Raw genomic sequence first — 21,617 nt, 5'->3', positions numbered from 1 at the left:
AGATGGATGGATGGATGGTGGATAAGAGATGAGTGTAAAGGAGGAAGGCAATGGGGTGTGCACCCACCCACACACTTTGATAGGACTCATTTGGAAGCACAGAACTGCCCGCTGGGAGGTCTCACCTGAGGCCACGGGCTTGTGGCTGGCCTGGCCCACCTGGTGCACACTCTGCTGCAACAAGTTGAAGCACTCCCCGAGGCAGCTGAGGGTGGCGGCGGAGGTAGCTTTCAGGAGCAGAAGATCCTGGTCCAAGGCAGTGAGAGGGCCGGAACCCGGCAGAGACTCGATGGCGTGCACAAGGTTCTTCTGCTGGCCTTCCACCTGGTTCATCATCTACAAAATGGGAAGATAGCAAGGAGGGGAGTGTTAGAGCTTAAACCACAGGACCAGAGAAAAGTCGGAGGAAAGTGAAGAGAAACCATCATCACCCAGACGACCACTGTCAGGGTCAGCTCAGATGGTGCTCAGTACATGAGTCCTTTTTTAATAAAAAAAAAATAGATTTTTATTGATTTCAGAGAGGAAGGAAGCGGGAGCGAGGGATAGAAACATCAATGATGAGAGAAAACCATTGATCGGCTGCTTCCTGCATGCCCCACACTCGGGATCGAGCCTGCAACCTGAGCATGTGTCCTGACTGGGAATCGAACCATGACCTCCTGGTTCATAGTTTGACGCTCAACCACTGAGCCATGCCGGCTGGGCAGTACACGAGTCCTTTGACAATGTCGGCCCAGGTGAAACCTGTCTATCCAAAAGCACACATCTTCAGCTCTGATCACACGAGCATTTTAGAACTTTAGAGCTGAAAGGCACCATTAGGGCCATCAGTCAATAATAAATTCATTACAGGCAGAAGTCCTTGTGACCATCTTTGAGGTTCTTTCACTATGGAAGGCTGTCTGAGAGAGTGGAAGAACTGGGCTTTGCCTAGAGCAAGGTCAATACCTTGCTTTTCCTCCAGCTCTTATTACTAACTCCATGGCAGTCTTTTTGGAGTTCAAGAAACAGAAGTAAAATCTAGGGCTGGCGGTTTGTATGAGTGAGATCGGAAGAAAGCCAGCCCCCAAAATGCCAAATAGGATGCGACTTTCTTAACATCACGCCAGATGCCAGGAGGAAGGAACACCCAGGGATTCCAGAGCCAGCCCTAGTACACGGCTGAAGCTAAGACACCCCCAAATAACCATCTTTTTTGGCCTGGCTTCAATTCCTAAGCTACTGGTCTAATCGTATCTTCAAACTGACAAATCAAGGCGAAGAACTCAAGAACTAGAAAAGGACTTTACTGGTTATCTTGTGAAGTCCACCTCCCTCCTCCTGTCTTACAACTTATCTCACTAAACAAGATGATATACAGAAATTACACATTAACAGTCATTCTGAAAAGTTAGGAGCTACACCAACTGGCCCAAGACCCAGGTTAGCATCAGCGGCAGGAACCAACTCCTGACCCCGCTCCGATGTTCTTTAAGCTTTTCCAAAAAAAAAAAACATCCTTAATCTGAGCCACACCTCCTGCTTTGTCACGGTCATCCCCACAGGATGCCTGTCAGCATCATGATGTCACCAGCTGGGGAGAAGCAGCCATTCTGTCTGGACCACTGGACTTGGACACAAACCTCATTCCAGGCTCAGCCTTATTTTCCTATTTCCTTTTGAAAACAAAGACTTGCGGTTTTCTAGCAGTCTGTGTACTTATCTGCTTAAAAAAAATAATAAGTTCATCCACTGCAATCCTACTTCCCAAAATAGGTGCCATTAAAAAAAAAAGATATTTTTTTAAAAATCAATGCTGAACATATTGCACAGACAAGGTTTGCCGCATTCTCGCCTTAATGTGACATCCACCCTTTGGGCAGGCATATTATTTTTTGCAGATTACAGAGGTTACACCTAGCCATTCGGGCTCCTGAAACAGTACCGGAGGCATAACAGGGGCTCAATAAGCATTCACTTCTTCTTCAGGTCTTTGCTTTAAAGCCACCTTCAGAAGAAAGTTTCCGGAACCCCATAATTTAAAACTGCACCTCCAGCCCAACCCTTGGCACGCCCATCCTCTGTACCAACTAATTTTCCTCCATAGCACTTACCCCTTCCATCCCAACTTGTAATTGCTCTCTTATGTTCATCTGTGCTAGGGTGGAAGCAGCGATTATATCTGTGCTCTTCACTAATACATCCCAAGTACAGTAAATATCTGTTGGATGAATGGATGCATGCTCACTCTTCTGTCACTCAAATGCAAGAGACCTTTCAAAGGTGTATTTATGACACCTTTGCTAGTAAGTCTACAGAAGTCATTATGCTTGATTGGCATTATATGGCTAAGACTTAGCAAAGAATAATACCTCCATTATCAGTTTAGGTTTGCCAAGAAATACTACCAACTGGTTTAATTTCACTTCAAAGAAGATGAAATGTTTATGTATTCTTTGACAGCCGGCTATATGGAGAGCTGCTAACAGCGAGGGAGAAGTGGAGTTCAAGCTATTTGTTGTAATCAGCATTTCTGTAAATTCCTACCGTAAAATCCTGCCTTAGAAAAATGAAGTGTTGAAAGGAAAGAAGAAAATGGAATGAGGAAAAGTATAATACATATGTTCTTGACTATTATGCATGATAAAATAATGCATAATAGGAAAAGGTAAGTAAAATTAAGCTATCATCTCTATGGGATACACTTGTTTTTAATCAATGACAAGAACTAACTTTATTCCAATGGTATTGAATAGGATAAATACCTGTTATTTTGCAAGCATAAAATATTATGTAAATCTCAGCTAATAAAAACACAAAACTGACTTACAGAATCTTCTAGTCTACTACAACAGAGGCACATGCCCAGAGATGGAACCCACACATCTGCTCTCTGAAAAGTATTCACACAGTATTTATTGAGAGCCTATTGCCAGAGCCAGCATCGGAATGCCCTGCTAGAGGGGGCATTTGAACCAGCAGTGGGTACATTTGACAGTTACAATGTCTGAGAACTACTGGCACTGAGAGGGCAGGGGGGTCAGGAGTGCTAAATACCCCCCAAGTCAGGGCACAGTCCCATACAAGAACTTTCCTGCTCAAAATGCCGAGAGTGCCCCCTGGAGTTAAAGAACCAGCCACTCGCCCAACCGGCATGGCTCAGTGGTTGAGCATCGACCTATGAACCAGGAGGTCATGGTTTGATTCCCCGTCAGGGCACATGCCCGGGTTGCGGGCTCAATCCCCAGTGGGGGGTGAGGGGAGGCATGCAGGAGACAGCTAATTAATGATTCTCTTTCATCATTGATGTTTCTATCTCTTCCTCCCTGAAATCAATAAAACTATATATATATATAATTTATATTTATATATTTTTAAAAAAGAACCAGGCACTTGATGGATTCCAATCTTTCTTGGTAACCTGAGCCCTAAAACTGAAACATGCCTAGCACAAGGCTTCACACACAGCAGACTCCTCGAGATTCATTTTCTCCCCTTTCTCCACGTGATGCGGAACAGAACTTTAGTTTTGAATGACACAATTGATACCAATCTTCACTTTATTTTAGCCTCATCAGGCTCCAAAAGAAGTGAGATAAACCCAAAAAGGGACGTCGCATGCCCAGCCTCAGAGCTGTGCATCAGAGTTATTACTGTGCTAATGTTTCCAAGACTGGGAGGCACCAATGAAGAATCTTCATCCGCCTTTGGAAGAACACGTGTTAGCTATTTCCATATCTACATCTAACTAAGGACACATAGGAAAAGATGAACGTGGCACTGAAAAGCTGTAAGCGACAAGAACAGCAATAGCCAATGCTCAAAGCGGCTCCCTCTCCCCTTCCAGGTTCCCGCGGGCCCATCAAGAGAAGAACAAAGCACAGCCATTGACAAGCAGCCTCTCCTGCAGCTCCCAGGCTTTGGAAACGCTGAGTCACTTTAATTACATAAATTTCAAACCCGAGCTCCCAACACCTCTTCCAAACACATCAACATTACCATTTGTAGTGTTGAAAAGCCAACAAAGGGATGCCCAAGCTTCATTTCTTCCTGGCATTGGGCGTCCACAAACAGGGACATCACCATCTTGGGACACAGGTGCACGTTTCAGAGATCCACCCTCTGGGAATGTCAACTCTGAGGTTGTAAAATCATCTACTCCTAAGTCAAATTGAACTTCACAGTGAAGCAAACTTCACAGGGAGGGGAAAATTCGATGGCCCATTTATCTAGCACAAACAAAGGCCTATGCACCAGCCAATCAAATCCAAGGAGTTAACGCTAATAAAGTCAGTGGCGGCAGCTTTTATTTTTATTACCCGATTTCAGTAAAGCTGAAACCAAGATGCACAGACGCAAACCCACTGTCATCCAGCTCAACAAGCTTGGGTCTGGCTACAGAGAGAACGGAAAGAGACAGAAGTGGGGAGGGGCTTCATTTGCCTTGATTGCTTCAGACTTCGCTGAGCTGCAACCCTTGGAGCAGGTCTGAGAGGCGCCTGAAAGGCCCAGTCTTGACAGGCCAGATGTCAATGAACACCAGCTTAGTCGCTCATTCCTTAGGAATCAAAGGGTGAGCATCAAACACCTCCGAACACAGATTCCTTGTCCTAAAGTAACCGGGACTGCTTGCCTTGGTTGGCAGAGCCTCCTGGGTTCTCAGATAACTGGGTACCATCCGTAACTCAATCCACCTTGCTTGGAAGTAGACTCAAGAATCTGATGCCAGCTTCAAGGTGGCCCTGGATTGGCATTTCTCCTTAGCCTGGTGTAATTCCAGAGCCCCTTTTAAGTTTCCCCTCTAGTCAGAGATCAGTCCTTGGCTAAATCAGGCACTTTTTCACTTGGCTCAAGTCCTCATCTAAGCGTGAAAGCTATGCTTCAAGGAGTTTTAGAACCAACACACACACACACACACACACACACACACACACACACACACACAGCTTACTGTCTCCATTACTATAGATTTGCTATTCCACTACCCTCATTAGCATTGTTTTAATATCCCAGATATGCTTTGATACTCATTACAGAAACCTCCTGAAAAACCCATCAACTCTATAATGGAAACCATCACGTAGTTTGTAACCTATAAAATTCCTTCCCTCACTGTTTCCACCAATCCTGAACTGCTCTATCTCGATCTTTACTTAATCCCTGTATTGTACAGCAAACTTCAAATTTTCTAATCCTGACCTTGCCCTCCCCTCTCCGAGACACTCCCGATGCTCCACAGAGGTGGTGTGCTCCCTTACAGGGGAGAAGGGTCAAGTCCCTTTGTCTTACCAACAACAACATTTGTTGAGAGCAAAAGGCAAAGGCAAAATTCAGAACTGTGCGCACACACACACATACACACACACACACACACACACACACACACACACACACTTCAAAAAACACTTTCTGAAGATGTGGGGATGAGTCTATTCCATTCTTACAGACTCCTAGGAAGCAAACCTATACTGATGCTCAAAAATATGAGATAATAGCATTTATAGCCAAATGAATCTGATGACCCTGTCAGGTCTGTCCCCTTTATTTTGCAGGCAGGAAATCTCAGTTCAGAGGCCCTTGCTAAGGTCACACAGCTTCGCCACTTCAGTGTCCTCTACACTATGAGTCATGATCTGTGTGCTTCTTTCTCACATTCTGGAAGCGAAATGCTATCTCCTGCCTCAGAAGACAGCTATGGTGAAGTGTCTTCCACTGTCCCTTACCCCACTCTTTCTCACCACCTGGAAACAACTTGTATTTGTTTGTTTTTTGGATTACAAAAGGCTGGCTTATTCCATCAACCAACAAATTTAGACAATAAAAACAGCTATAAAGAAATAAAAATAACCTATAACCCCAGTTTCTAAAAATAAGCACTTGTTAACCTTCTGGTATTGTTCTGACTCTCATTTATATGCACATACACACAGGTGATATTTTATTTTAAAAGGCTCAGCCCTTGTATATAATTTTGTCACCTATTATCATCTTTTATCGTTTAGAACACATAGTCTCTGATGCCTGGGATTGACTTCAAAACAATCCAGTGGGGGTGGGGGAGTAAGAATGAAACAATATTGGCTTTGAGGGGGGAGGGTGCTCACGCTATTGATGACAACATGGAGGTTCAATATTATCTTCTCTAGTGTTTTTATGTTTGAAATGCTTATAATAACAATATTTTTTTAAATTAGGAGAAAATACATGGTTACGAATTATGCCCCCACCCCCACCCCCCGCATTCTTATCTTGATCCCAACCCCCAGTGCTTCAAATGTGACATTGTTTAGAGACAGGCTCTTTACAGAGGTAATCAAGTTTAAATGAGGCCATTAGATTGGGCCTTAATCTAATATGACTGGTGTCTATATAAGAAGGGGAAATTCGGACACAGACACACACGGAGGGAAGCCACAGGGGAAGATGACCTAGAACAAGGAGAGACCTGGAACAGATCCTTCCCTCCCACCGCTCAGAAGGAACCAATCCTGCCGATGCCTTGACCTTGGGCGTCCAGCCTCCAGAACTGTGAGACAAGACATTTGTGCTATTTAAGTCACCCGGTGTGTGGTACTTTGTTACTGCAGCCCCAGACATCTTTCTACATCTATGAACACATCACAGATATCTTTTTACATCTATGAACACAGATCTCATTTTAATGGCTGCATTGTACAAGAGCTTTTAACTCCAAGCAGAGTAGACCCTGCCTTCAGAGCCAAAGCTCCTTCCAGGCCCACCTCACCATCACTTCTTCTCAGGTAATGTTTGTAAAGGAAACGCTGGGGTAGAGAATGCATTTTCAGAATTATGGAACAGAAGAAGCCCATACAAAAGATTAAAAAAAAATTATTTTTTTAATCCTATATGTCAGTACTGAATGTTAACATGTTGGGTAAGAAAGGACACAACAGACAAAAGGAATAATCTCTTGTTCTTGAAGGAAACACCACAGGCCAACAGAAGGATTTGAGTAGAAGGTCAGGGATCAGTAAATAATCACCTTATTCATTACTCTCTTATCTGCACCCTGTGCCTCCCACAAAGACTCGGACCTGAAGGGGGCGCTGTACGCAGATAGAGGCGTACTCTACTTGGACACAAGGTTGGCCTCCCAGGCACAATTCTAGTGGCCAGGGCTCTACAGCAGCTCCTCTGCTTTGTTTTCATTAAAAATGTCTGTCATCCCTTTCTTTTTTTTTTCCTTTGTGCAAAAGTAATATTGCTCACAGAAAAAATTAATCAAATAGAAGAAAAAAAATAACACATTCATTCAAAATCAGAGAAAATAAATGTTAAAATCTTGGTGTGTATATACTTCCATTTCTATGCATATAAATGTACTCTTACTTTTTATGAAAATGGTTGCACATCATGCTTGTAACCTCTTTTATTCCATATACCATGTCAATAAATTTTAGTCTGTGAATACATTTTGACAATACTGTGTAAAATACTGCAGATCACTCAATCACATAAATGTGCCACAATTTATCGCCCAATTCCCGACCGCTGGACAGTATGATGAGTTCTAACTTTCTTCTCTGTGACAAATTACAATTCAACAAACTTTGCTGGAGCTAAATCTCGTCATAAATGTGTAATGATTTTCTTAAAATAAACTCCTAGAAGAGGAATTGCTTTAACATTAATTTTAAGGCTTTTGATAAATACTGCCAACTCACCATCAAAATAATTGTACCAATTTGTAGTCCCTTAGCAGTGTGTGAGCTGTTCTCTTTCTTATCGCTCTCTAAAATAATCTTTTTTTCCTACCTGATTTCATAGACAAGACAACAAAACAAAAACAAATCCAGTAATTCATTGTTATAATTCACTGGGCATGTCCCTGTATAATGTGGGGTCAAGAGAGTTATGAAGTTTCCATATCCAGCCACACCTAGTAAATAAGCCCTAGAGATCTAATGCACAGAATAATGACTGTAGACAACAATACTGTACTATAATCAGCAAGCTTGCTAATTATTCCAACCACTAAAAAGAAAAGATAATTATGCAATGTGATAGGGATGCCAACTACAGTATTGCTACAATAGCAATTGTATGACAATATATAAATACTAGAGGCCCAATGCACAAAATTCGTGCAAGGGTAGGGCCCTCGTAGCCCTAGCTGCTTTGTGGTCCTGCCCCTTCCCCCCCCACACTCCCCCGCGCCCCCCTGCTACTGGTCATTCCGGAAGGTTGTTAAACCATCTGGTCTAAAGAGCGTATTAGCTCTTTATTATATAGGATATCACATTAACAAGTTGTACACCTTAAATTTATACAGTGTTCTATGTTAACTATATTCCATTTTTAAAAAGCAGTTTCAATATCTAGTAAAGAAAACGTAAGCAAACAAAATTAGAGATCAGAAAGAGTGTTTCCATCACTAGGGTGGAAGCAGCAATGTGGAAGGCCAGGGTGGGAATGGGGGCAGGGGTCCACAGCAATGGAAGAGAAAAAGTCCTGAAAAAGGAGGGGGGTGGGGGGTGGGGAAGGACTACAGGGAGAACCACGAGGATCCAGAAAGGTCTCCAAGAAGCCATGTTTTTTTCATAAAAGGTCCAGGGACAAGGGAACAATGGGAAACAGTCCCCAAAGTCCCCCACCCGCACAGTGCCAAAGGGAACAGTTCTACCCGGACCTCGTCCAACTGCTTATTCTTTCCCCAGAACCCACCAGATAAGGGAAGGGCGTTTGTCCACCTTTGCCAAGCCTGCCCAAGCCCCGCCCCTGATTTAACCCAGCATTTCAGCTTAGGAGAAACCTGCAAAGCAGCCCTTTGTTCTCCCCACATTTCCCTGTCTCTTCTCACTGTCTTCATTTATCTCTGGAATAAAAGCCATTTACAGTAACAGCCATTTGCATGAATAATAGAAGCCAGGCCACTTCACATTTGGGGGAAGGGGAGCTCTACAGTTTACACAAGTGCTTTCACATCATCATCTCTTATCCTCCCAGCTCCGCCCTGGCCAACGAGGCAGAGCTGGTTACTGATTCTCCTTTTATACAACCTTGGGGCCCAAATCATGGTCCATGAAAGTGGAGAAGTTGGGATTAAAGTCCAGTGTTCTGAATCCAAACTTCTCGGCCCCTTTTCTCAGGAGGCACACAGAACACTGCTCTACAGATGATTCAAGATCACAGCATGCGCACACACACACACACACACACACACACACACACACACACACACACACGGCTGGCTGCTCCCCTAGATGGCCTTCCACCTAAAAAGTGGAATATTGGGAGCAAGCTTCTTACCCGTTGGGACAATTCACCCACAACTGAATGAGAACAGGTCAGACCACAAATCCTTCCTGGGTCAAATCTCCAGAAAAAGAACACGTGATTCATACACAAACACTGAAGGCTAAAGGGTGAGGACCTGTCCTGCAGATGGTGTGGAAGTTTCGCTCAGGTGTTTAAGTCTCTCTCAGAAGTCCTCTAATCAGAAACTGTTAGACACACATCATGTAAAAAACAAAGACTAAAATGCTGTCTATTGATCCATTTCCGACGTCTTCTGGTTGATCTGCCCTCTCTCAGCAAACACTGGCTGGCAATCAGTTTGCTTCCCTTACAGAGTGGGACCTCACAAACCACAGGTCAGCGAGGATGAAAGGCAACCATTTTCCTGAGCCTGCTTTACATCTGTTCACTCATATTCCTCAGACATGCGCAGCCTATGGCAAAGAACCTCTAAGCTTCTTGGATATTTACTCTGCACTTTGGGAAATACTTTTATTTTGCAGGGAGAATTCCTGAAGAAAACACTAGACATCTATATTCTAACTTCAGCTTGGTAGCACACACAGGGTGAAACAAAAGTAGGTTGACAGCTGTTCGTAGGGAAAAAAAATACAATAATTCTATATAATAAAAGGGTAATAGTAAATTGACCCTAACGGCAGAATGACTTCCCAGTTGCTACGACGTGCACTGACCACCATGGGGCAGACGCTCAATGCAGGAGCTGCCCCCTGGAGGTCAGTGCGCTCCCACAGGGAGAGCTCTGCTCAGCCACATGCCGGGCTGATGGCTGTGAGCGCAGCGGCAGTGGTGGGAGCCTCTCCTGCCTCCTTGGCAGTGCTAGGGATGTCCGGCTGTGGCTTAGGCCCACTCCCTCCAGGGCTCCCAGGCTGCCAGAGGGATGTCTGACTGCCAGCTTAGGCCCAATCCCCCAAGGCGGGCCTAAGCTGGCAGGTGGACGTCCCCCGAGGGGTCCAGGACTGTGAGAGGGCGCAGGCTGGGCTGAGGGACCCCGCCCCCCACCTAGTGCACAAATTTTTGTGCACCAGGCCTCTAGTTAATAAATGATAATACAAGAATAAACTGTATTTCACGTACTCACAACTGTAAACCTACTTTTGCCCCACCCTGTATTTATCTTAAACCAGGCTCTACCAGGTAAATGCCTGATGATCTCTTTTAAAACTTATTGTTTTCAGTTCAAATATCTACCCAAAGTAGAAGACAAGAACAGAACCACATAGTTCCCTTTTCCAGCTAACGTTAATCTCACTAGTGACAATTGTTTGCAGGGGAAAAATGCATCTGCAAAGGGCACTTGAAAGAGGGGGAAAACATTGGACAAGAAGGTCATGACTCCAGGCGAATCCTTTACAGCGTTGGAGTCTCGGCAAATGAAACTTGAGAGAGACAAACGCATTTATCAGGAACCTGCTTCATTCATCTGAAAGTGAAAATTATGTTAAGGGATAAGCCAGCAGTAATTAATATTTATTGTGTCCCCACTGGGTAAATGACACTGCACTCACTGTTTTACAGACGAGAAAATACAATTCCTGAACACAAACTGCTTAAAATGTCATCCTCGAGGTGCTTGAATGTGAGACAGAATCATAATATGTAATAGACTGTGCTTTGCAAAAAGAACTAACCACCCTTCGCAGATGCCTGCATTTGAAACTGCTTTCCGGCGATGGGAATGAGCCGGCCTGAATCCATTCCCACTCCTCCACACTTCCTCATGACTTTGGCATACGCTTTTTTAAGAAAGTAAGTGCAAGCATGCAAATAGCCTGTGATCACTATTCATAGAACTATACACGCAAAAGGAACTCATAATTAGTTCCATACGTATCTACGCCAGGGCTCAACAGACTGACTGAATCAATCAGTTAATCCTCTGCCAACCCAGGGAACTCTTCGTGGGAGGAGCCTATAGAAACTTATTCACATCAGATGTGGGACAGATGTTTGTTGGGTGGATGGGTGGATGGATGGACTGTTCTTATATCTAACCCAATTTAGGATTCTGATATGCATGAGTTATAAGGAGGCACACTATTTACAAATGCTTTAAAAAATGCACTTTGCAAGAAGGCTTGTGTGTTAACTGGAACATCAGTCAACACTTTCATCTGAAACAGCCCAATAATGATGTACTTCCCTAAACTTAAGGCTAGTGAGGCATGAATGCCAGGGCTGCACAGCTTCCTGCCAGAGGGTTCTGCAAGTATACTAACTTCTTATAAATGTTTATGATAAACACCCAACTCCGTCCACGCCCAGACCACCTGACCCCTTTTTCCTTTCAGTTGTAGGACCACCGCATGATGCAAAATCTGGAGTCCACCAGAGTTAGGTGTTTAAGAAGAGACAAAGGGTCAGCCCACAGTCCTTTCCCAGCTTATATGTTTCATGATGAGTTCCAACGTCTAGAAAACAACCCATTTAGATGTGTTGCCTATTTTCTCGTATCAGGTTCAAGGGTCTAATGAACAACATAAACTGATGAACAAAAACAGATCCAGAGACAGAGAAACATCGATCAGACCGTCAAACCTCAGAGGGAAGGTAGGGGAGGGTGGGGGTAAGGGGGAGAGATCAACCAAAGGACGTGTATGCATGCATATAGGCCTAATGAATGGACACAGACAACAGGGTGGTGAGGGCATGAGTGGGGGGGATAGGGGGATTAATGGGGGGGATAAGTACACATATGTAATAACTTAATAAAGAAATTTTTTTTAAAAAGGGTCTAACACGTCCACTAACTTTGTGGAAAGTTTTGATACAGTGTTAGCACTATTAGCTTTCCATGCAGCTGAGCTCAGATAAGTATCTGTAGGTACTTTAGCTGAACAGTTTCTATAGCTTGTAATAAAACCAGTATGAGATGATGAACTCCTGTAAACACAGACTGACCTCTTTGCCAAGGATTACTGACCACACAGGATAAACTAAGAACTATGGCCTGAGCTCAGCTTCATGGAAAATTAATAACACATAAGTAAAAAGTGGAGAGCACCCACACGTTCACACCTAGTGAATCTGCTCATTCACGGGGGAAGTACCTTCCCCCTCCCTCTCCCTCCCACTCCGGGAAGCAGCAAAGTTTGGGGTGTGAGTGTACAGGCTCAGGACCACTCACTAAGAGCAACCTGGGGCATGTTGTTTAATCTTTCTGGACCACATTGTTTTTACCTGTAAAATGGGGCTCATAATAGTTGTTCTCACTCAGGCATATTTGAGGAATGAATTTGCTGCTGTTCTCATTACTGCCGCTACTATCCTGATGATTATTCTGATGAGCAAAGGAGATTATGTGTAAACGGCTAAAAACAGTGACGGGCATGCAGGAAACGCTCAGTAAATGTTAACAGTGGTGATGAACACCAGCGGGAAAGTAAACACAGATAAGGAATTTCTATCCTCTTATTTTAGCTGTACATCATTAAACCTGTTTATTTAAGAAGCAATATATTCACGTAAACCATATTACACTTCCCTTGCAGAATCATTTGCCTTCTCGATCGTAAAAAGTAAGTGGTTACCTTATTTATTTTTGAAAATAACTTTACTAAGTCAATTGCAGTCAATTCTCCTCATTTGCAGGAGTTCTGCTCCATAAAGTCACCACAAACACCGAATTAGCAAGCACTGAACTCTCTCTCTTCATTTTCATCAACTGAAATGCCATTCGCATTACATAGGTTTGTTTGCCAATGCCCTGGTAAAACAAATCAGTTTCATTGGCGTAAGCACCAGAGAACTCACATACTTATATGCATAGGCCCTGGACACAGACAATAGTGTGGCGAAGGCCTGGGTGGGGTAGGGGTTGTCCACTACACTTTTTAAATCCTCGTCTATCTTATGAATCCACAGATTTAGCTGCTTTTTCATAGTTTCATCACACACTATAGATGTTACTTTAGCATTTTCCAGAGTGGCCTCGCATACAAATGAGTGAATTTCTGCTTCTTTTTTTTTTTTAGATGTAACCTTATTTTTGCTTCATTACCATTGAACTCGTGGCCAACAGCACTCTGACTCACACCTGAATAAGGCTCATCGAACACACACATTTTCTCCACCAGGCACATCACAGCCTTCCTGCACTTGAAAACGCTTGACAGCACTTCTGCACTACACTTGGGGACCACTTTAGACGGCGAAATCACCAAGAAAAACCACAAATATATCACGACAAGGACATGTGTCCGTGAACGACCAGCTAAGCATCTCGAGTACCGTTTCTAGGCTTCCAGATAAATTGCAGTAAGTAGGCAAATTTGCAAATGCAGAATCCATGACAAATGGGGATCAACTATATATATAAGATATTTTTTAAAGCCTAGAATTATCAAGTTAATACAAATAAACTCAAAATCAAAAGGGAAATATACAATGTCCTATGTGTGTGTGCACACATGCCTGTGTGTGTGTGTGTGGTTATAGGAAACCATTCCACACGCAATTACAGGCCGCTGGGCAAAGAAAACACTTGTAATTCACCATTATCTTCCCTTCAAAAGAGGTAGCTTAACTTGACTTAATGATGTTAAAGCTCTGCGATGAATAGTAAATTGGAACAATCTTCACTATTGCCGTTATCCGAGTTCAGAAAAATATACTCAGAGACATGCTCCTAAAGCTTTAAAGGTATTGATTTTGATGTAGAATAAAGCTTCTCAAGTACCTCTTTTTGGGGGTAAATCATTCTCTGGGCAGCCTTTAGACAACAGATTTTATAGGATTTCACAGTCCAAACTCATTTCAGTTGCTAAATGATGTTCGCCTATGGATTCCGTTGTGCTACCTTTAAGTAGCGTCGTGTTTGTTTTTTTCACAGTTCACAGAGGCAATGTGTGTGTGTGTGTGTGTGTGTGTGTGTGTGTGTGTGTGTGTGTGTGTGTGTGTGTGTTTTAAGGCTATTTAAAGTTTCTGGGAAGAAAGTGAGAAGGTGTCTTCAGCCTTGGCAGGTTTAAACTGCAGACTCTTCTCAGCAAGGGGGTACAGCAATGCGTGAACCAATGAAAATCCCTGCCCACGTGAGCTGATGTTCTAATGGACGAAGATGGACTCTCAGTACGCAAGAAAATGTGATGAGTACAGGATGTCCCCAAAAATGTGTACACACTTGAACAGCTGATAGCTCAACTTTGAAAACAAAACGTATGTTTATAAACACTGCCTTTATCATTACTCAAAGCGCACGCTAGGAAAATGTCACTAAGACAACAGGTGAGTAAGCACCTCAAGGAAATAGGAGGAAGCCATGCACAGAGCCAAAGGAAAGATGTTCTAGGAAGAAGGGGTGACTGGACTTGCAAAGGTCCTGGGGTGACAGCAAGCCTGGAGTGGCCAACAAACCTCAAGGACAATTGGACTCCAGTCAGAGAGAGAAAAGAGATGGAGAAGGTGTAGAGAGGGAAGGAGGAGGCTGCATGTGTAGGGCCTTCTGGACTGTTCGTAACGTCTAGACCAGCGGTCGCCAACCTTTCGGACCTCGCAGACCACCAGCGGTCCACAGACCACCGGTTGGTGACCACTGGTCTAGACCACCGCAAGACAGTGAGTATTGTGAGAAAACAAATATGACAAGAAAGGAAATGTCACAAGAAAGAGTCACACAAATTTTTTTGCTTTCCAAACACATAAAGTTATGTTTGCAGTATACTGAACCTATTAAGTATGCAATAGCATTATGTCTAAAACACGATGTATATACCTGGATTAAAAAATACTTTACTGCTAAAAAATGCTAACCATCATCTAAGTCTGTTGGAAAAAATGGTGCCAATAGACTTAATCAACAGGGGGTTGCCACAAACCTTCAATTTGTAAAAAATGGGATTTTCTGTAAAGTTCCATAAAATGAGGTATGTCTGTATTTGTTTTAGGTGGGTTTATTTATTCTTTTAAAATGTCAATATTCAGAAAAATTTAAAGAGTAGAAACCCCACCAGCAAGATTCAACAACGGCTAACATTTTGCCATATTTGTTTTATCTGTGTGTATGTATGTGTTTGTGTGTATCTCTCACACACTTGTTTTTCCTGAAACATGTGAAATTAAGTCAGAGATAGTCATCCCTGAATAATTTCAGCATGCCTCCCTTAAAAGCCAGGGCATTCTTCTACTTGCCCACAATTCCACCATTTCACTTCATAAAATTAAAAATAATTCCATTAAATCTTCTAATAATAGGTCATATATTCAGATGTCCCTGATTGTCCAAGGCATTAAGGGCCATAATGTAGAAAATTTGGTTGAAATGTTGCTGGAGTCTCTTTAAAACTACAAGGTCTCTGTCCATTTTGTTCTATTTGAAGAGACAAAGACTTATAGGAGGTCCCACAATCTGGAGTTGTCTGATTGTTCCCTCATTGGGCTGTTATCTTGTTTCTCTACCCCCTGTATTTTCTGTAACCCAGAAGGCAGGTCTAAAAGTCTGGTTAGATTTGGACTGGGGACTACCTCATTAGTGTTGCTGAGAATGTCACGCTGCATCCTATCAGCAGGCACATCATGTCAAGCTGTCCCATGTAGTGATGCTAAGTGTGAACACTTGAATAAAATAGGAGCTGCCTTCCTTGAAAGTCATATTTTCTCTCTTGTAATTAGCAAGTAATCTCTGGCATCTTAAAAACACAGAGAAAGAGAGAGAGAGAGAGAGAGAGAGAGAGAGAGAGAGAGAGAGAGAGAGAGAGAACCCCCCACAAAATTACCATATGAACATCCCATTCCCCAACAGCCTTCACTTAACGATATTGGGGAACATCATCAAGTAAATGTTGACCACTGGTTTGATCCACAAGCCAGATTCTGGGCAGTCAGAAACTCCTCCCTCTCTCCCCTGAGCTTAGAAATATGCACTCAGCTTGCCTTCCCTGCTCCCAGAGACTGATATAAGGATACAGCCTTGAGACAGAAATGTGGTGATGAGGATATCTGGACTGGGTATATGACTGACCCCAGTTAAGGCCCCTGGGGCAAGTGACTGGCCCCAATTAAGGCCTCTATATAAACTTTCAAGATTTGGCAGGTGATTGTAGGAAACTACTCCCCTAGTGGCCAGCCAAGACAAAGCTCTGAAATAAATTTCCTTACTTGTTAGCCCTATCACCTAGGTCTCTCCCTACTCTTTGCATACTGGGGCCAGGTTCAGATAACATCTGGGAAGCTCCCAGCCAGGGCTGCAACTCAACAAACCATTTGGCGTTCCTTAATGGTCTTTGTCTAAACCAATTATTTCTTTGGGGATTGCAAAATGGGGACTTTCTAATTCTATCATTCTTTCTACATTTATTAGTTGACATTCTCCCTCCCTACCACCTGCCACTTCTGTTTTAGCTCTTGCTACAGACTCATGGATTACCTTTTTTTATTGCACACATTATAAACTATTACCTCCATTATCTTTTTGACACACACCCAGGAGTCTTTGAGCACTTCCTTTTCAGGTACTACATAATGTCCCAGGCTCATTTTGTACTTTCCCTGTCCCAGACTGAATCAACCCTTTCAGCATTGGCAGGGTTTGAATAAAGGAGGCATTATCTGACTTTTTAAAAGGATCACTCCAGCTGCTAGATTGAGGGCAGGATGGTGGGTAAGGTCAGAAGTAAGGAGACCAGCAGCCACCCAGGTGAGAGCTGGTAACAGTGGAATCCTCACAGAGGTCTGATTCTGGACATATTTTGAAGGAAGAAAACAATGAAGGTATTCTTAAAATTCTGATGTGGAATATAAGAAAACATGGAATAAATGACAAAGCATGACCTCAATGTTTGGAATCTAAGCAACTGGAAGTATGGAGTTCCTGTTCAATTACATGGGAAGATAGAGGAGCAAGTTTTGGGGTACTGTTTGCAGGGCAAGGGGAATGGATATGGGAAGGAGGAGTTCAAAGATTCAGTTCTGAGTATTTGAACTTAGTGACTTTGAGATGTCTATCAGGCATCCAGGTGGAGATGTAACGAGGCAGCTGGACACATGAGCAGGGGGGTGGTCAGCATCTAGATTGTATTTACAGCCACAACTCTGGGACAGATCACCCAGGGGATGACTAAAGACAGAGGAGAGAGGAATTTCAATGTTTTAGGGATTGGAGATATAAGAAGGCAAACAGACTAAGTTGTAATCCTTCCCCCAGCTTAACGTTGGCAATGAGAAATTTACTTTTATTTTTATACAGTCAAATATGTGAATCTCTTTTTCTTGTTCGTTTTTGGCTTAAGATTTTTAAGTCATGTTTTAAAAGGTCTTTTCATTCCAAGGTCAAAAAGAATTCTTATGTGATTTCTTTTTACTTTTCAAGTTTCATTTTTTTCACACCTAAGTTCTTTCTCTATTTAAAATGCATCAACGCACACCTTTTAGTAACCCCAGTTACCACACACTGGAGCAGTTCAGATGTGAGCACCATCAGCAGCTTCTGAGACTGAACAGACACAGGATTGAGCAGCTCACTTCCTGATTAGCTGAGACTTGAGGCAAATGGTTTTAACCTCTCCAGTCCTAATTTCCTCCTCCATAAAGTAGAGATAGCATTATCTGTTTGCAGGTTTTTCTAGGATTAAATAAGACAACTATGAAAAAGCATTTAGCACAATGGCCATCATAGCCTAGGGCAGTGGTCGGCAAACTCATTAGTCAACAGAGCCAAATATCAACAGTACAACGATTGAAATTTCTTTTGAGAGCCAAATTTTTTAAACTTAAACTTCTAAAGCCACTTCTTCAAAACAGACTCGCCCAGGCCGTGGTATTTTGTGGAAGAGCCACACTCAAGGGGCCAAAGAGCCGCATGTAGCTCGCGAGCCGCAGTTTGCCGACCACGGGCCTAGGTGGTCGAGACACAGTTGGCTGCCTCCTCCTTAGTTCTCCATTTCCCGTAGACTGTTTGCCTCCTTGAGTAATTTACTGCTTATCAAAGTATATTCAAGTATCACAGGGAACTCAACTTGTCAATTTTCTTTCTTTTAAAGTCATAAAAAAAGGGATTTGATCGAGGCTAAAATTAGGCATCAGGGCAATTTGTGGATTGATTTAACTTCATTAACTCTGGTCCCTTGAACCATATGTAATAGATTTGAAAGATAATAATATATTAGTATGTCATGTCTGTTGGGAAACCAGCCAGGTCAGCGACATCAATCTTGTTGATCGACAAGATAACAAATCAAAGACAGACCACTCACCCCCAAATCCATCTACCACTACAAAGCTCACATACTACATTGCCAAGAAACTTGAGATCTACATGCACAGTGTTAGAATCATTTCGAAAGTGAAGATTTTTAAATAGCAAACACACCCAACAACAGAATTGGTACTGTTTTGATCAATTACAGAGAATTTTGTATTTTTAAGTAAATATGTAAGTAGAATATAACTTATTTTAAAATAAAATATAAATGGAAAAACATTAATAAAAAAACACTGAGTTTTCTGCCCACTACAAGTGTAATACATGTATGAACAATATCTATGCAAATTGACAAAGATGAAAATAATGTTACAAAGACATTAAAAAAATTTTTTTTTCTTTTAATTTTCTTTCACATTATTACTTTTTTTCCTCCCCCCCAAAAAATGATTCTGGAATAAATTTCAAAGTTGTCTAGGGATCAACCTATGTCTAGATTTCAGAGAAATCGGCAATCTAAATAAAATATAAATTATTTTTTCTAGATCAACATGCATAAAAACATTGAAAGCAGTTACTGTACCAAGTTTTATCCTACAAAATGATCACTTGTCCCAATGTAATTTAGAAGAAAACTTTTATCAATGTGGAATAAATGTCAAAACAGCATCACAGAAGTTATACAAGAGGGATTTCTCTTCAATTCTTAATTCGACTTAGTCCCTTGCCTAGTTCCATCTGCTGGTGACAGGCATAGAACTCTTGATCTTGTTTTGCAAATTTGGGGTGAGGAGAGAAGGCAAGCTGAAAGAAAGGGGAACCTAAGAAACTAAATATTATAGATAATCCAAAAATCAAACTATATTCAATAACTAATTTTGCCCCTTTTTTTCTAGCACTTACATTCTTTAAAAAACCACTCCACTTAAAAATGGTTTTGTAGAATTATGAAAACATTATGTAGACATTGTAGGAAATTTGGAAAACACAGTTAGTATGAATAAAACTCACCTATAACCCCATTAATACAGAGAAAAAGTCATCATGTTTGTGTATTTCCTCCCGGTATTTTTATATTTTTAACGAAATATTACCAGATGTATTATCATGGTCTGTAAATCACGTGGCCTGAAAGCTCCCATCCACAGACTCAATGGGAGGTACCCGGAGGCAGTAGAGGGTGCTGGACACCACCAAAGGGGTCCTTCTTCGGGTCTTATTGACTCGACCAAGAGACAGTCATCTAGTTAGGCTTTGTTGGAAGAGAAATGGATCCTGAAATTCCTTAACACCCAACACAGCTTGAAGTCTGATCAGCCCCAAAGGTTCAGGAAAGGACCAAGAACTTAGTGGCTGCCTGTGGGAGGAGGGGTGGGGCCAAGTGGCCAGCCAGGAGCACCGCCACAGGGGAGAGACGCTTCAGCAAGGATGCTACCAGGGACAGAGCCCAGTTAGGGGGTGGATCAGAATGTGGCTGAGAGTCAGGGCTGTGCAGCATCACAGGAAACTTGAGGCCCGGCCACGTCATTGGAGGACCCTTAAGCCCTGGCTGAACCAAGAGAAGAGACTAAAACACTCTCTGAACTTTCTCTCTTCCCTCCCAGGGTGGAGGCACATGAGGATGACTGAACCACTCACCAAAAAAGAGTATTTCTTCCTTGTAATCTGAGTTGTAGGGTAAATAAATTTGTAAATCTTCAATATATATGATATGTTTATACACTTCATTGATGTTTTATTAAATTAGAATCATGGTACACATTTTCATCATTGATTTTCTTTCACTTATTATAAATACTTCACAACATTAAATGTTTAAAACAAAAAAACCCAACATGATCTTAAAGGCTCTCTGATGTCCACCATACAGAGGAGATGTTCCTTATTTCAGCTAAGTGAAAATCAGTGAAATTAAACTGTCAACAACACGATTTCCAATATCAAAATTACAAATACTCACTAAATGTGTGACATTTTCAATCTCACAAGTAATTAAAGAAATGCACATGAGAAGAACAAGTAGATGGTTGGTTTTTTTTGTTGTTTTTTTTTTTTGGTCTGCTTAGCAAGTTGCAAAAAATCTTCAATATGATAATACTCAGTGTTGGCCAGGATCAGGGAAGTGAGCAGTCAAACCAACTGCTGTCTGAGGGCGTCAATTAGGGTGGCTTTTCTCCGAACCATTTGGCAATATGTTCCCCAAACCTTTAAGAGACCATTTCTGTGTGGCATTACCGGTGACCCCGAGTATGTGCTCAACAAGAACCGTGTCCTGAATTATCCCCTGAATAGTTAAGAGCTGACTTACATACCACAGACATCAAATTCTTATGTCTCTGAACCACAGATGTTAGGGCCCACCATCTGCCAATTGCTAAATACTGATGGAGGATCAAGATCAAGGGGCCGCATGACGGGTCCTGTAACATCCCTCTCCTCCCCACTGGCAGGCAGAGGTCACTGAGATACTTGCCGGACTGAGCGGTGCCTGAGAACTGGGACAAGCCCCAAGCATCCATCGCCACCACGTTCCACACTCACCCACTAGATGTGGCCTACATAGCGGTCTTTCCTGGATAATAGGCTTACATCATTCAAATCAGATCACTGGGCCCGGATAGGAAAGATCTACTACACACGCGTCTGAAGGCCAGATGGTGCAGCAAACATAGATAGGCTTGTTGGAACTCATTTTAATGTTATCCCCCAAACCTAAGCCATATGGTAGAGGCTTCCCTGGCTGGCTGGCATAAGGAACTGGGCATTTGAAACTCATAAACAAGTTACAGAATGGAGAAGGAGAGAATGATGGAGAGGGCTTGATTCTGGTTCACTTGGACCATGAAAAGAATGTCACGAAAAAGAAAAAATATCTGTGTGATTTTTTTTAAATTTTTTTTTGGCAAAACAAAACATTTCTGTTTTAAAATAGAAGTGTCATTTTTAACGCCGGAACAGCTTGTTCCTCTAAAGATTTGGCTCTTAATGCTAGGTGGAAAATCTTGCCATTTAAAAACCATAATGCACCTTTTTCAAACCTCAGAGGCTGGAAGTACGCACACCGTGGCTTTTAGAGGAAGAATTGATGTGGAGGGCACATTCTGGGGCTAAAAACTCTCATTTAGTAAAAGTCACTGAGCTAGAAGTCTCCGGAACAGAGTTATAAAGGAAGAATTGACACATGAGAATATACATGCACTCCCCTGAGGTGCTGCCATCTTCT

At 42.4% G+C, this 21,617-nt stretch overlaps 1 protein-coding gene across 2 annotated transcripts in view; it reads right to left on the bottom strand.

The window, feature by feature from the left end:
* Positions 1 to 21,617, bottom strand: part of OSBPL10 (oxysterol binding protein like 10) — a 213,455-nt gene that overhangs the window by 60,330 nt on the left and 131,508 nt on the right. For both annotated transcript variants that reach the window (XM_079794792.1, XM_079794793.1), the window contains one exon: positions 126 to 336. In XM_079794792.1, the coding sequence (XP_079650918.1) occupies positions 126 to 336 (211 nt within the window). The remainder of the gene's footprint in view (positions 1 to 125; positions 337 to 21,617) is intronic.

Source organism: Cnephaeus nilssonii (assembly GCF_951640355.1).
Source record: "Cnephaeus nilssonii genome assembly, chromosome: 17".
NCBI lineage: Eukaryota > Metazoa > Chordata > Mammalia > Chiroptera > Vespertilionidae > Cnephaeus > Cnephaeus nilssonii.
Note: the sequence above shows the minus strand (reverse complement) of the source record. Positions and strands in the feature narration are given on the sequence as shown.